Source organism: Pomacea canaliculata, linkage group LG1 (assembly GCF_003073045.1).
Source record: "Pomacea canaliculata isolate SZHN2017 linkage group LG1, ASM307304v1, whole genome shotgun sequence".
Taxonomy (NCBI): Eukaryota; Metazoa; Mollusca; class Gastropoda; order Architaenioglossa; family Ampullariidae; genus Pomacea; species Pomacea canaliculata.
This window is the reverse complement of record NC_037590.1, coordinates 5,911,167-5,926,138: the sequence shown is the minus strand read 5'-3', so window position 1 is coordinate 5,926,138 and position 14,972 is coordinate 5,911,167. Positions and strand designations below refer to the sequence as shown.

The 14,972-nt window shown below is 36.7% G+C and overlaps 1 protein-coding gene across 1 annotated transcript; it reads right to left on the bottom strand.

Moving 5' to 3' along the window:
* Window positions 1-2,042: 2,042 nt before the first annotated feature.
* LOC112566461 (dnaJ homolog subfamily B member 11-like) lies at window positions 2,043-14,519 on the bottom strand. The gene is made up of 10 exons (XM_025242668.1): window positions 14,372-14,519; window positions 13,732-13,888; window positions 13,021-13,112; window positions 11,657-11,792; window positions 11,005-11,147; window positions 10,619-10,701; window positions 5,509-5,566; window positions 5,051-5,162; window positions 4,510-4,669; window positions 2,043-4,175 (listed from the first exon to the last, which is right to left on the bottom strand). Exons 1-10 carry the CDS (start codon window positions 14,440-14,442, stop codon window positions 4,111-4,113), a joined length of 1,077 nt encoding a protein of 358 aa, XP_025098453.1. The 5' UTR covers window positions 14,443-14,519; the 3' UTR covers window positions 2,043-4,110.
* Window positions 14,520-14,972: the final 453 nt, after the last annotated feature.

Sequence of the window (14,972 nt, the reverse complement as noted above, 5' to 3'; positions counted from 1 at the left end):
GATAAGATATAACGATAAACAGTACGCATTGTTATCCATATGATTTTGATGATTTGTATTGATGACTGTAAGGACATTGTGAAGAGAATAACTGTAAAGATGTTCAACGTTAAAGGACAACCCAAGTGTGCGGCGAAAATCGCTGGAAATAAAGCATAAAGTATCACAAAAGACATCCCGGTGGTACATTACGACCACTTGTTTTGTTTTGTTTTTCTTTTCTTAATCACACCTGGATTTGTCGAGAACATAGAAAGTGACGAAATGGAAGTATTTCTAAAAATAACGTCGTCTGTATTTGTTGAATTCGAAAGGAAAAGATGCAATCCTCAGGAAAAGAAAACAGACCGGAACACAATATGCTGTTGCCGTGTGAACGTCGACTCCACATCGTACTCAAGAATTTGCTCAGCACATTTCAAAATCGCTTGTTATCAAGTTACTTACACGTACAAGCATGTCTTAGACTTTCAGTAAAACGAAGAGATCATCTTCCTACAGCAGTGCCAACTACACAAAAGTACAAGAAGTTAAAACCAACACTTGTTGATGGTAAAAAGTTTAAACAAAGATCAAGCACAAGATATGTAACATTGAGGCTTTTTACACCGATCTGGTGTACAAGTAGCATTGTGACACAGTCACAAACACATCATCAATTGTATCCTTATTATTTATTATTATCTACTCATATTTTGGGAACTATTTTAAAGTGAACCCGATCATAAAGAAAATATGTTGCACGTGTTGTCCTTTAAGGGTGGTGGGTAGGTTAGCGAAAGACCAGCGCGGGTTTTCTTGAAACACGTTCATTTTCGACACATTTGATTGTCAAGTATGGCTAATGACAGGCGTAAAATATGCGGCGTTAGCCTCACGATTCATTAATAAATACAATTTTTAAGCTCCTTCATACATAGGCGCTGCTGGCTTCCATCTCTCCTTGCGATTTGCAGTTGCTACTGCTGTCTCCATTCTTTGTAAAACAGTTTCAAGCAGCTGTTGCTTACAACGGTGAGGTGAGAAATCCTATCTCCTTGTTTCTAATAAATGGCAGATCCAATTCTGATTAAAAAATTATATTAATTAAATTTTAAAAAATTATTGCAGACGGGTTATCGGTCACCTGGCAACAGCGAGGAGGCGCGATATTGTCTAGTTCAGCCTCGTGACCCGGCACGACACTTAGACAAAAGCTATCCTTTAGGGTATCTTGGATGGTAGTCGACGCCGAGGTAGAGGAGAAACTTGACAAACATGGAATCAAGTGGACATCCATGCAGGACTGGCTTACCGCCCCTCAAGACAAGCGCCAACAGCCAAACGTGGGTGACAGCTAAACAAGCGTCGACCTCAAACATCTGCTCATTCTGTCCAAAATAAAAGCCTGAACCAAAACCCTGAACCTAACCAAAATTCCAAAGTACTCTTAATTACAGATGTTGAGTTATTCATTAATAAACATATGACCTCCATAGCAACAATAAAAATCGTGTATTACCAAAGAAAAATATCCACCAAGAAAACTAACAAAAAATAAATAAATAAAACCCCGAACCTGATGTAACATCTTCGACAAAACTTTTTCACTGGGAACTTAAAAAAACAACAACAACAAAAGTGTGCGCTCATGTTGCAATAATAAAAAAGGTCGTGTATCGGCGGACATAGTTGGTAGGTAATATACCCGTCAAAGATGAAACAAATGAAAAGCTATGAGGGATACAGAAACTTAGCTCAGCCTACATTTCCCTTAGTACTATATTACATAGTTATTACATAACTGTACTTTGTCATCGTTTGAGAACGTGTTCATTCTTTTAGTGCATGCAAGCACATACACAGAGTCCATAAAAATGGGTAGTTCTCTCTCTTGTCTCCATGAACTGAATGTTTGATGGCACTGTGAGCAGAGTAAATTGTGATGTTACATCAGTGGATTCATAGTCAGTCTTCAAAGGACAAATCTCCCAATGTTACACTTGCTTCTTATTGTATTAAATGAATGTTGTAAACAACTAAAAGGAATACGCTTTTCTTTTTTATTCCTTAATTCTCATTTATACACCTACATGTAGTAGCATTTACCTCCATATGAACCACTATCACTTCTCCTGTAACCACCCAAATCCCAATGACACCAACATGCACACGAGCTAGAATATATCAATGAGGCACTGTGTACTTTAAAAGGCAAGTCTAAAGCCACTTTTAACTCAATGTGTGTTCTCATTCTGACGAAAATTCTCAATGTGCAGGTTTGTTCCTGAAGAGACAGAGAACCAGATGAATCTTGGTAAAGTTATTGCTTTGTGCATACAAATCACAGATGGTGAATTATAATCTGCAGGTCTATACAAACTGATAAACAAGTTTGAAAAATCTTTCTTGTAAAACTAATGGAAATAGCTATCACCTCATGAGTATCATATAAGGATTTTTATGATACAAAATTTGGGTCATTACCAGCTGCATCTACTTCTCTTTAGTGCTAACTCATTGAGCTTTTCTGAAGAGAAGTAGATGCAGCTGGTGATGACCCAAATTTTGTATAGACAGCACTGTCAAAAGTAAAGGGTTGAAGATGAGAAGGAAAAATGGGTAGTTTTCTCCTGTCTCTAAAAAAAATAATCCATCTTCTGCATAAATCTCTTGAGCTGAATTTTTATATTTGTATACCATCTACTCAAACAGAAGAATGTAAAATAATAGCTGTGTTAATATTTCAGTCGCTTATAATAAAGAAGTTTCCAGTCTTGTATCAAAACATTCATGTCCCATAACCCACTAAAGTCTCTTGAATCCTGGCTCACTGTTAAGCATAGGCAGCACTTGGGGATGAAACATAGAAGCTAACACACAAAATAAGAATAACAGACAAAGAATGACCAAGAATTTGACAAAGCTCAATGACAAAAATACTGCAATAAACAGTTACTGTTAAATGTATTCAACTGCTAGTGAACTGCAGGATCTCAAAATACAACTAATCCATCATGCAAAACCTGACATTAAGGAAAACAATATATGATTTTGGTGTGAATTTTTTTAACGTAAAAATCTTGCTAATAACAAGTCACATAACTCTAGCTACACCCTGTAGGCATTCACTTCCTAATGAAAAAAAAAAAAAAAACATCCCAAATCCGCAGATCAATAAGATTTAAGATACTGTTTGCTGTGATAATCACACATAACTAAATTTCATTCTTTAGCACAAAGCATCACAGTTTGCATCCTTAAAGAACATTTAAAAGCCTACGTCAGTTAAGGATGGTTAAAGAAAACACTTATCCACAGAAAAGATTACCACAAATACACTGACAAAATTCAAACATTGTGGCTTTAATATGCATCACAGTTAACTTTTTTCTTTCACATGACTGCTATTCAGATCGTCGCACTATATATGTGGTGGTAAATCAAACCCCTAACTTTTATTGTTTCCCATCATCTAATCATTGTGTTAAAAAAAACTCTTTGTATAGCAATTTCTTTTTTATTGTCTAAAAGTACTTTTTAAGTGTACTGTTCACCTCTGCACATAGATCTGTGTAGTTCACACTGACTTTACTAAGCAAGTCATTATTCAAGCAAACTAGTCTTTTCCTAAGTAAAATCTGTAGGTTTCAATTCAGACTATTTATAAAGTCAAATGCTTTATATCTATCATAGATATTATTTACCAAGTGCTATGCTTGTGATAGCTACAGACATCTGTATATTCTCACAGTGAAGCAATATCACGGTGCAAGGACAACTGTCCTTGGGGTTTATTTAGTCATGAAAGCTGCTTGAACAAACATGGCAAAACCAAAGAAATTACTCAACTGCACACACATTTTAATCAGTTTTAAATAACTGGCAGAAATAACACTTTTTCCTTCTATTCTTCAATTGTTAACTAGCAAATGAGGACTCAAAACCTCACACAATACTTTATGAAAAATTTTTGGATGAAAATGAAGTCAGTGCTTAATAACATAGCTGAGGAACAACATGAAAATGATTAAACCAACCATATCTTTTAAAAAATATATAGCCACAGTCAACACACGGAGCTATGAGGAGATTGTCCATCTGAAAATGTTTCAGACATCCTGGTATACGTTAAAACCCTTGTAATCCATTATAAACTGTCTGCTTTGATTCTTGTTGTAATATTTGTTTCAAACCTGAAAAAGAGAACACTTATAAGTACAAGTTTAATGAAAGTACTATTCTGAGTAAACTTATAATAGCAGTGAAGCAGAACGCTGTTAATCTTTCCAACATGTACTACATCAATAGATCAAGTGTGCTTTGTCCAAAGATTAAATGCAAAGTTGGAAGATCATGTTTCAAAAAATAAAATTGCAATGCTCTTGATTTCTCCAAGTTTAACAATTATCTATCTAAATTGTATCTTGAATCTTTCCCATTTGTTGGCAAGGAGGAAAACCACCTAATTTTCATCATTTACTTTTGTTCTTACAAAATACATGACATGCCAGCATATTTTCCACTTACCTTCTTTCGCCTCCTCTGTCAAAGAACCCTTTGGAAATTCTACATCAAAAGTTATAAATAAAGATCCTTTTACATTGTTGTTCTCATAATTGGGCATTCCTTCAAAAGCTTTTCGCATTCGAGCTCCTGGCCATGTGACTTTATCTCGAATTATATGAACCTGTAAAAATCAACAGGAGAATACCTTACTTTCATACAGCTGTTATCACAAGCTTGCCTTTTTGAGGCTATCGTTAATAATTCCATTTTTTAAAACATTACACTACATCACAAACTTTGAGACAACAATATTCTTGAGATTTAAGACACAAAGTGACAGGTCTTTGCAGAGGAAAATGACAAATTATGAAAGTAAAGCAAATAGTCCCAATTAATATGGCGTTTTTCATTTAACATACAATGTTTTTAGCTGCAATCAATGAAAGTCTATTGCAATTTGTTGCAGTACTTAATTCCAATCTTTAATATTGATCAAAATTTGAATGAGTTGTCTTATTTCGTTCAAAATTATTCTGTAATATGACATCAACAGTTTCACTACCATATGTCCATCTAGATGTTCAATGTCCATTTCAAAACCCGTCAACGCATCCTGTAAAGTCACTGTGACATTTGTATAAAGGTCATCACCACGCCTCTCAAACTTTGGATGTCTGAAAACAAAGAATCTTTTTATGGCTAACAGTAAAGGAACATGCAGAAACATACAACTTTTTCTTGTTTATATATTATCTTATTCTAATTGGTTAAAAAAAAAACTTCTTAAAAAAAAAAAAAAAAAAGCATACAGACAAAAAGTCTATGGAAACTTGGTTAATACTGCTTAAAGTTAAAATTTAACATGCATACACATCTTATATGCATGCAGCTATAAATGCTATTCACCTACCATGTCCCACACAATGGCCTACCGAAACCTAAGAGATAAGAGTAATATATAAACATTGTTTCCAGTAAGCATATGAGTAGCAAGGAATAGGAAGTTGAAATATCACTCACTTGACCTGTTTTATTCTAAACCGTAAATCACCGGGCTCACCATCGATATGAGGTTCTCCTGCAATTGCAATAGAAACACAAGGTCCATCATCATCAGCATAAAACTGTGTTTGGGATTAAAAAGTTACAAATGACAAGCAAAAATTAATGTTTTTGTAACTATTGTTTGAAATGTTGATTTTCCTTCGTTTGTCCATCAATGCTCCATATATTTGAATTTTTAATCTGAAGCTTTACACCGCATTGTAAAATACGTATATAAAGAGTATACCTCTTGCCTTTAAACCCATAAAATTCAAGTACACTGAAAGTGGTGACGATAGAACACCGCTGGTGGGGGGTGGGGGGAGGCCCATAGTTTTATCTACTTCAGTATCTACAAAACAATGTTAAAATACAGAAAGAGTGTGAGAGAGGGAGGGAGCTATACAAAAGAATTATAGTATCCTTGAAGAAGGGAACTATACAAAGGAATTATAGTATCCTATGTATGAGTGCAGAGTGGCCCGGTGGCGCAACGGTTAGCGCCTGTCACCAATACAGTGAAGGTTGGCTGCCCTGAGTTCATTTCTCATCTCGGGCATGCTGTTCTTTCTCTGCACGTGGCATCTGTTTACAGGGCTGGCTGCCCTCCGCCAAGGACGGTCCCAAGTCCGGCTGAAAAAGGAGGAGGCCAGCAACCCCACCCCGTAAAACAAATCCTTGCTACTAAAACATTGAAAACAGTTAAGACTGTAGTCGATGGCCTATGCCCCAGGACAGGGTTCCCAGGGATCAGGGATGGTGCCAAAAAAGGACCTTAAAAGGACCTTAAAAGGACCTTTCATGCATTCGAAAGGACCTAAGTGACAGTCATCAATGCTTAAGTTTTTCTCTTGTGTGGTCGAAAGATGTATTATTTATGAATCTGTGGTCTTCTCTATGTTCTCAAATACATGTATTTCTAGTAATAAATAATCAAAGAGTTAATTTTTGATGCCTGTCTGCCATATTTAGATTAGATAACTTAAAAAGTGTCCTTAGCGCGCTGATAACATACACCGATTAAATTTCCAAGTTTTCTAGAAATCTAAGTAATAATAATTACAAAACCTGAAAGCCATTCTTTGGTGTAATACAAAGTCAGTTTCACGTGTCTCTCTCTCGCACACACACTCTAATGGGAAGAGAGAGATAGAAATAGAGCTATGCACAGTAGTACTAGAAGATCAAGTTCAAGAAAGAGTAAGTTTCTAAAAGACTTTTGAAAAAAAGAGCGTTTTTTGCGAAATACGGAAGGGCAACTAGTGTTGTACAGATGTGTAGACCAAACATTTTCTTGTGACTACAAGGAATGCCAAGGATTGGAGGATCAGATGAGGAATGAAAAGAGTGATCCTAATGCTAAACAAAGATGGAATGAGTCGAAACTGTCAAGCATTACAGCCCATTTTAATTTTAAACCTTGAGATATATATTTAAGCATCTTATTACACATACATGTAACACATGCAAACATATACATCAACAGCATGATATTACTAATACACATAAGATTAAGATTACAAAATGACAAAGCAATCCATCTACTATAAGCAAAAGTTTCATTGATGAATTCAATTTCTTTGTCACCCTACAGCTTTACCAATACTAAACATATACAATTTCTTTACACAACCTAATTTCCTCTAAATAGTTCTGGTTTTTTAACATGTTCCATAGCATACAGTACAGAATTGTGCAGGCTTATTAAACTGAAATAAACATTAATTCTGAATGTCACAATTCAAACACTTTTTTAATTTCTTCCTGTAATCTATCAATGTCTGACTGAATCTTTGTTATCTCCTTCTTCTTGTCTTTGCTAACAACGCATGTTGTTAGATCTTTCAATAAGTGAAAAACTTTTTTGCTCTTCAGCCTGGAAACTATGTCTGTCAGCCAGTTCCAGCAGGTCGTCGTCTTCGGCACTGGTGGTCTTTACTTTTTGTGATATTACCAGCTCATCTCCTAATCTCTTTCTGTGGACCCTGCTTTTCTTCTGTTTCCTTATGCTGCTTCTGCTCAGAGGGGGTAACTTCATACCTGCCATAGCACTAGAAGCGGATATCATCAGTGGTTTGGAGATCTCAACATTTTCCCACCCCTCCCACACTGTATATGATTCAAGAATTACTCTGCGTGCTTTTAGTGCAGTCTGACTAAGATTGTCAGCTACTGTTTCTTTGTTGAATGAAAATCCTCTTTTCCACTGTAGCTTGACCATGAGAGAGTAGGAGTAACGTCTGACAACAGACCACAACACCTGAAACTCTGCTTTTCCAGCAAGGGCATCATAAAACCAAACTATCCAGTCTTTGTGTCATAGGTCAAAAGCCTTACTACCCACTCACCTGCAGAACTGTCAAGAAAAATTACGGAACTCTGACAAACCTGTCACAAGTCACATCATCAAACCTTTTCACACCTTGGCAATACAACAAAACCTTTTTTCATTTTTTGTATTGATTTGTCTTTTTCCCCCATGGTCTTTGGGGTTTTAAGAAAGTTATGTTCTCACTAGGGTGTACTTCAGTGGAGATTTATCTGCAATTTTAGAACAACTGCTTTCAAAAAAATCTCTGCATTCAGCTCTGAAGGCCATGAAGAGTTCCATCGTTTACTGATGACTGTTTCTAGCTACAGCCAGTAGTCTATTCAACCCTGAAGCCAAAGTTCGATCATGCTCAGATTGACATGGTTAGAACTGTTGCATATATCAACCTGCACAAGTTGGAGGGCAGTTTCACATTTATTAAGTTACATTTGACTTGATAAATTTTGTGCATCAGATTTTTCATAATGTCATGTAAGTCTAAACAAAGGAAAGAAGAAGAGGCTGATCAGCTTGGTATTTTCTCAAAAAGGTTCAAGTATACTGCAATTAAACTAAAGAAAGCCAGACGACATGAAAGCAAAGGGTAGATAAGACTCCAGCTTTTTACAATATCAAAAGATTTGTTCCTTTGGCAATGCTTATTTTTTTCTCCATTGCAGCTTTGACCAAATTTTCCAATTATGGAAGCATAACAATTGCTTTTTCAGCAAAAACAGAATTGTTTTCAAGCCATCGTGAGCACAGAACTTGGCTGGAAAAGATGTGGAACCAGTTACTTTTATATAATCTTCTCTTCTGGCTGGGCTGTCTCTGAACAAGATATAAGCAGATGTAAGAAAGACTCAAGCTCCCATTGAAAGCCTCGCACCACGCCTAAATGCATTGTGCATAACATGGAGTCCACAGCTGCCCACATTTAACAAACCAACATTGTGATTGGTAACATGTTATTTAAATTTCTCAGAAGGTTTAGGTTACAGAAGGTCCATCCATAGAAATTTGAAGTAAATTAGCTTGCTTGAAGTTTGAATTCGCTAAATTACCTTACTGAACTTTTGTTGAAGGTCTAATGGCCGGAATGACCCAAAAATTCCGAGGTCAGGTAATGAGTCCTTACAGCATTGTCACTCCAGTAAACGAACATGGAAATCCAGCTGTTTAGTTTGAGTCTTATGGTTAAGAAGATTCATCAAACAAAAGAACATACTCAGGCGACGAATTACACAGTCCAGAAGCAATTTCGAAAAAGTGAGGAGCAAGCCCAAATGAAGTTAGATAACTGGCTTTTGTTTGACCGCACTTAAATTCTGCAGCTACTTGCTGTCTGGGAACATAAGTCGAAACAGTCAGCAGACTTTTCAGCAGATCTGAAACTGTAGTGTGATTCCACAATCTTGAGAGTCCACAGGATCTCTGCCTTCAATCGTTCATTGCTCATCACGAAACCTATTCAAAGAAAACATTTAAGTTACCATTATGTCTGTAAACATTATGTTCTGTCTGAATAAAAGACAGGTTTCAAAAAGCAATAATTAATGACATGATAAATATAAATAATACTAAACTAAGTTAAAGTATAAAGATGCAGCATAGTTGAAAATGAAAGTTATTTTCAGCTAACTGATTTAGCTTTAATGTTAAATTGTTTGATTTTAAAAATCCAAAAAAATAATGTATTTGCTGGTAAAATAGGATAATAAGCATACATTATTAATTATACTTTCTTTTTAATCTTTCCTGATCAGATGCCAAAAATTCAGATCAATTTTCTGCAGCAAAGCTGTAGTAAGATTCGTGATTGTATAAAACTCTATTTGTAGTTCGAATCATGAGAAAATGAAAATCTCAACTTTTTAATTTAAATAATTCTTTGCTATTTACTGATCTTTAAGCTATTGGCTTCACCGTAAATTAGACGATAGGCTTAATAAAGAGTGGAAAAAAACCGCAAAATGTTATGCACGCTTTAATTTAATGTGTTTTTCTAAGTACCCACATCGTTAACTAAATGAATCGCTAAAGATAAATAATTGTCAACTTACTGGACACACTTGCAGAGCTGGTCGGTGCCGTCTGATTTTGAGCGGGCTGTGGATGTTCTCGATGACGAAAGTAATCAGTTACACAAAAGCGCGCATCTTTCAGAAATACTTTTATTTGCCATTGGGTGTCTTTCGGTAACCATGTGCTGTTTCAGAACACTTTCGCCCATTGATGAAAGATTCAGAGATATTTTGCAGGCAGCACATCGTGCCAAATGTTTATTGCTCGAGTCTTTTATTAACCAATCTTTATACTTGTCTTCCTTTAGCCACTTCTCCTGAAAAGAGCACTTCCCCGGCATCTTTCAAATTGTTAAGCAGACAAAGAAATGTGGTCGACACGACGAGAGTGAACTCGCGAAAGGCCGAAACGGACGTTCCCGCCGCGAGCGAGACTGGGTAGTCATGTGATTAAAATAGCAATGCAGCGAAAAATCGTCGGTATTTTTGCGCCAAAGTCTACTCCGGAATATAATTTGTTTGTAATATTTATCGATAAAAGGACTTAAAAGGGTCACAGAGAAAATGTAAGGACCTGTGTGAGAATTTGAAAGGACCGCATGGCAAATAAAAGGACTTAAAAGGCCTTTTGGCGAAAATTCAATATAAAAGGACTTAAAAGGACCTTGCAAGGACCTGGGAACCCTGCAGGAGGGGCGAAAGGGCCTAAAAAAAAAAAAAATGTATGAGTGCCCATAACCTTTACACCTACCTTCAGACAAAAAGGGATACTCTTGGCCATCTCTCATACCTGGCTCTATCTCCACCTCTAATACTTTCTCTTCTGGAACAAATCTAAAATACATACCATAAATCATCTATTAACATCAGCTGCCAAGAAATAATCTTTTGTGTGATAATAAAAGAGACGCAGGAATACAGAATTTGTACCAAGGAAAAGAGAAAAAGATCCCCTCCTGCTAAAAAATCCCCATAAGGATAAAAAAAAGACAAGTTTTTATGCCCCAAGAACACAATAATTTTGTGATAATGATTAATGCAATTGCAGCAATACATAAGTGCATGACAACATTTTTTAGATTGTTCCTAGGGTATGTTTATTTGTACTTTCTAAGTATTTCTCCATGAAACACTTACTTAACATTTGGGCACTCATCACAGACTTGTTGCTGGGACATCTGAAATCTCCCAGGGCCCAGCTGTTGAGTAACAGTTTCCATGCGACAGTTACATTTTCTCTTTCCTTTGGCTGGCTTGGCTACTGGCTTGTAACGTAGAACCTGTCACCAAACCATATTAACTATCAAAAATGGATAGGCAAATCAAATTAAGAGATAGTATCAGCCACAACAATGTTTTTCCCCTCTAATTTGTTTCAAGATGTTCTGTTATTCGTTCTCTTCTTGGAAAAATAATTTCTTGCTTTCCTTAGGCATACTCTCTTGATGCTTTATCCAGTTTCTTTTCAACTTTTTAAGGCCTCCTTACTGCAGATTGCACTATTGTCAGCATTACACAACACAATAACACAAGATAAAACATGAATTGAGAATGAAAAAAAAACAGCCACACTAATTTTTCTGAGCAACGATAACTACCATTTAAGTTTGATGACCACTATATTGGGTAGAAAGAAAAAAAGTGTAAAACATATTTAAATAAAGAAACAAAAGTTAATAATGCAAATATTTAAAGAATCTGAAACAAATAAGATACTATATTGAACAGGATGCATGTGAGATAACACGCAAGACTTATGCACCATAACGTTTTAAATGGCACTTTATACCTCCACAAAATCTCCACTGTAGAGCTCTTCCAAGGTGACATCAAGATCCATGATAATATCACCTCCTCTTGGGATCTCTCGACTTGATTCTCGTCCTCCACCAAAGCCAAAATCAAACCCAAATCCACCAAAGAAGCTGTTTTATAAAATAGGAAAGCAAAATATCATCACATCCTCTTAAAATTTATTCTTTTAATGCACACACAATTTTCTCCTTATATACACTATCATCATCTTCACAACTTCTTCCAGTCCATGTTGGACCTAAACTTGACATTTTATATGGTGTTGTAAATAAGAAAGGAAGGACTATGCTACCATAAGCAGGCATAAAAAGCAGATTTCTGAGCTCTAAGCAACCATCATATTCACTTAGCAGGGCAACAGAAAAATCTCTGTGCTGGCAAGTTAATTGTTCTGCCTGTGACCTGCTGCAGTCTTTGAATCACATTTGCTGTAACCTCAGCCAGGAAACTTAGTCAGGGCTTCTGCTTAAGCAAAAAATTGCGTACAGTACGCATCAAAAGTTCGGAGGACCCCTTCAATTTTCGTCAATGGGGTTCCCTTCAAATTAGGGCGAAGAACAGGGACCCCTTAAAAATGTGAAGAAGGGGTCCCTGGGACCCCAAAAAATTTAGCCTTAGCAGAAGCCCTGTTAGTATATCACAAATTGGACAACAGAGAAAGACAACTGCTTAAAAAAAACATGCATATCTGGAGTGAGTGAAGCTCAGTGAGCCTTGCTTGTGACACCTTATATCAGTGGTTCTTAACCGGGGTTCTATCGAACCGATGAGTCGGTCTCAGGGGTTCGGCGGAGCCTCCGCCACGAAGGTCAAGACACACCTGACTGATTATGTAAATTCGTGATGACACTAAAGAAGGGTTCGGTGAATGTGCATATGAAACTGGTGTGTTCGGTACCTCAAACAAAGTTAAGAACCACTGCCTTATATCAACTACAACCTGAACATACAAATGTCTTACATCAAGATGGAATAATTTCTTTTGAGAAATATAAAATGTTCGTAAATTGCTCCACAAATGAAAATGTAGGGTTTATTTTTGGAGCAATTTATGCATATGGTCACTTCAGATGGAGGCTCCATGACATTTTAGTTACTGCACTCTACTTCAAAACAGACAATGGTTCAAGGCTTGCTCACACCAACAAATCAAAAACTTATGTCCACCCATCAACTGATAGATACCTGTTCTTTCATAGAAGGTAAAAGACAGAAGGCAGTGTTAGGATCTGACCTCTTTATGTCATGACCATAAAACGATGAACCACTTACTATTCACTGCTTCTATGACTAGTATAGATTCTGGAATATCTTTTAGTATAGTCACAAAGCAATCACCTTGAGAAGGGATCACCTCCAACATCTCCCTGTTTCAGGCCTTCCTCTCCATGTCGATCATATACCTTCCTTTTTTCTTCATCTGATAAAACCTTTAAAAAGAAGAGAGAAATAAGAGAACAAAAATAACAGCAATGAATAATGCCTGAGACAATGTTTATACTTTTTTAGCTGCAAAATAGTGACCATCACAAAATATTAAAAAATACACTGTCTAAAAAACCCACTTTGATGTAAATCATGCTATTACTTTAAATTATCGTCACATTCTTTTCTATCTCTGCCTTAAAATGCTGACATTATAACTATGAAGGGTGCTGCAGTCTTTAAGAATACTTAAATTTCTTTAGTGTGCTGGAGTACCTTTTCTGGAGCACTAGAAATGGGCTTTGTGAACCTTAAGGTGGAAAAAAATGCCCTTTTAGCATCATGAAAAACAGGAAAATCAATGGCATGAACTTCATGACAAAGTAAGCAGGGCTGCCGAGAACCAGCATGGGCCCTGGGGTAGACGATCTCTCCGGCCCCTTGTAACTGTAATCATCAATTCCCAGCCATGGGTCTGGGTACACCAGACCACTCTCTTATCAAGCCTGGAAGTAAGGTAGTTTTGAAGTAATGACCATAACTAGATATACTCCATCTAAAATATAAAACTGCCATCAGCAAGAGACCTTTATCACTATTTATCTCAAAAAAGCACCAGCTAACCTCATAGGCAGCACCCAGATCCTGAAATCTCTGCTCAGCTTCAGGGTCATCCCTATTTTTGTCTGGATGGAGTTCTTTTGCCAGCTTCCTATATGACCGCTTAATTTGCTTAATATCCGCATTTCTTGGGACTCCAAGGATTTTGTAGAAATCTCTCCTGAAATAAAATAGTGCCAAATTATTTCACTTTAAGCTAAACTTGAAAGCGAACAAAATCTGCCTTGATGACTAAAATCTTTTTTTTAATTTCATGATTTGCATGCGTGTAGCAACACTATTAGCCGGGGAACAGAACTCTGTTGTGTGAGGAGTGAAGAGAAAAAGCGATTCACGCTGTTTGGAAAAAGATTACTATGCGAATAAGCATTGCAGATATTATACACAAATTTTCAATTCAACTATTTAAATTGTTTCTCCTTTTTAAAGACAGAAGCTGTCATATACATCTTTTCACGTACTTTTAACAACGTTTACTCTACTAGCCAATGAAAAGTCCCCACGACGCGTGAAGGTGTTGTCTGCTACGAAAGCGGAAGCATTTTCAATAAAATCTATTACAAACCTTTCGTATGAGCGTTATTAAGAAATGAAGTTAAAAATAATCTGTCCACATTATATGAATGGGCACTGTGATACCTACCCGCCCAAAACCTGAACGAAAAGAAGAAGTAAATTGACAGCAACAAACGAACTCGCCGCTACGGACGCCATATTTCAATTTTAGTGTCAGGAAGCAAGGATTTATGGGAGGGACGTCAGTAGAGTCGTGTCCCTTAAATGTGCGTTTACGTTGCAGTATCGCAAGACGTCACTAACATTGAACTTTTTATCTGAATGTCAATGTCACTGATTTTAAGAATATATATCTTCGAAATTATTATTAAACTATTGATTAGGCGAAGGGGAAGGCGATTGAGATGCCGGGATATTATTGCACCGGAGAAGCTCTAGTTAGTGATGTCATAGATGTATGCGTACATGTGGACATACTTTTGCACCTCTGTAAATAGGCAAACTCTCGCATCGTCTGCTTTTCCGTTTCATAAGCAAGGTCTACTATTCCCGTCATATAGCACGACGAGGCACTTGCGCTTAAAGCTTGTATTGTGTGGTGAAGCTGATCAAGTAATGGACATGCGCGTTTCTCATCTTTTGCTGCCATTCGTGAGAATAGTGTTATAAGACTTTTTTTCTGATTGTTGACACAACCGAAAGGGTAGATTGTGGCCATGTCCTGTGTG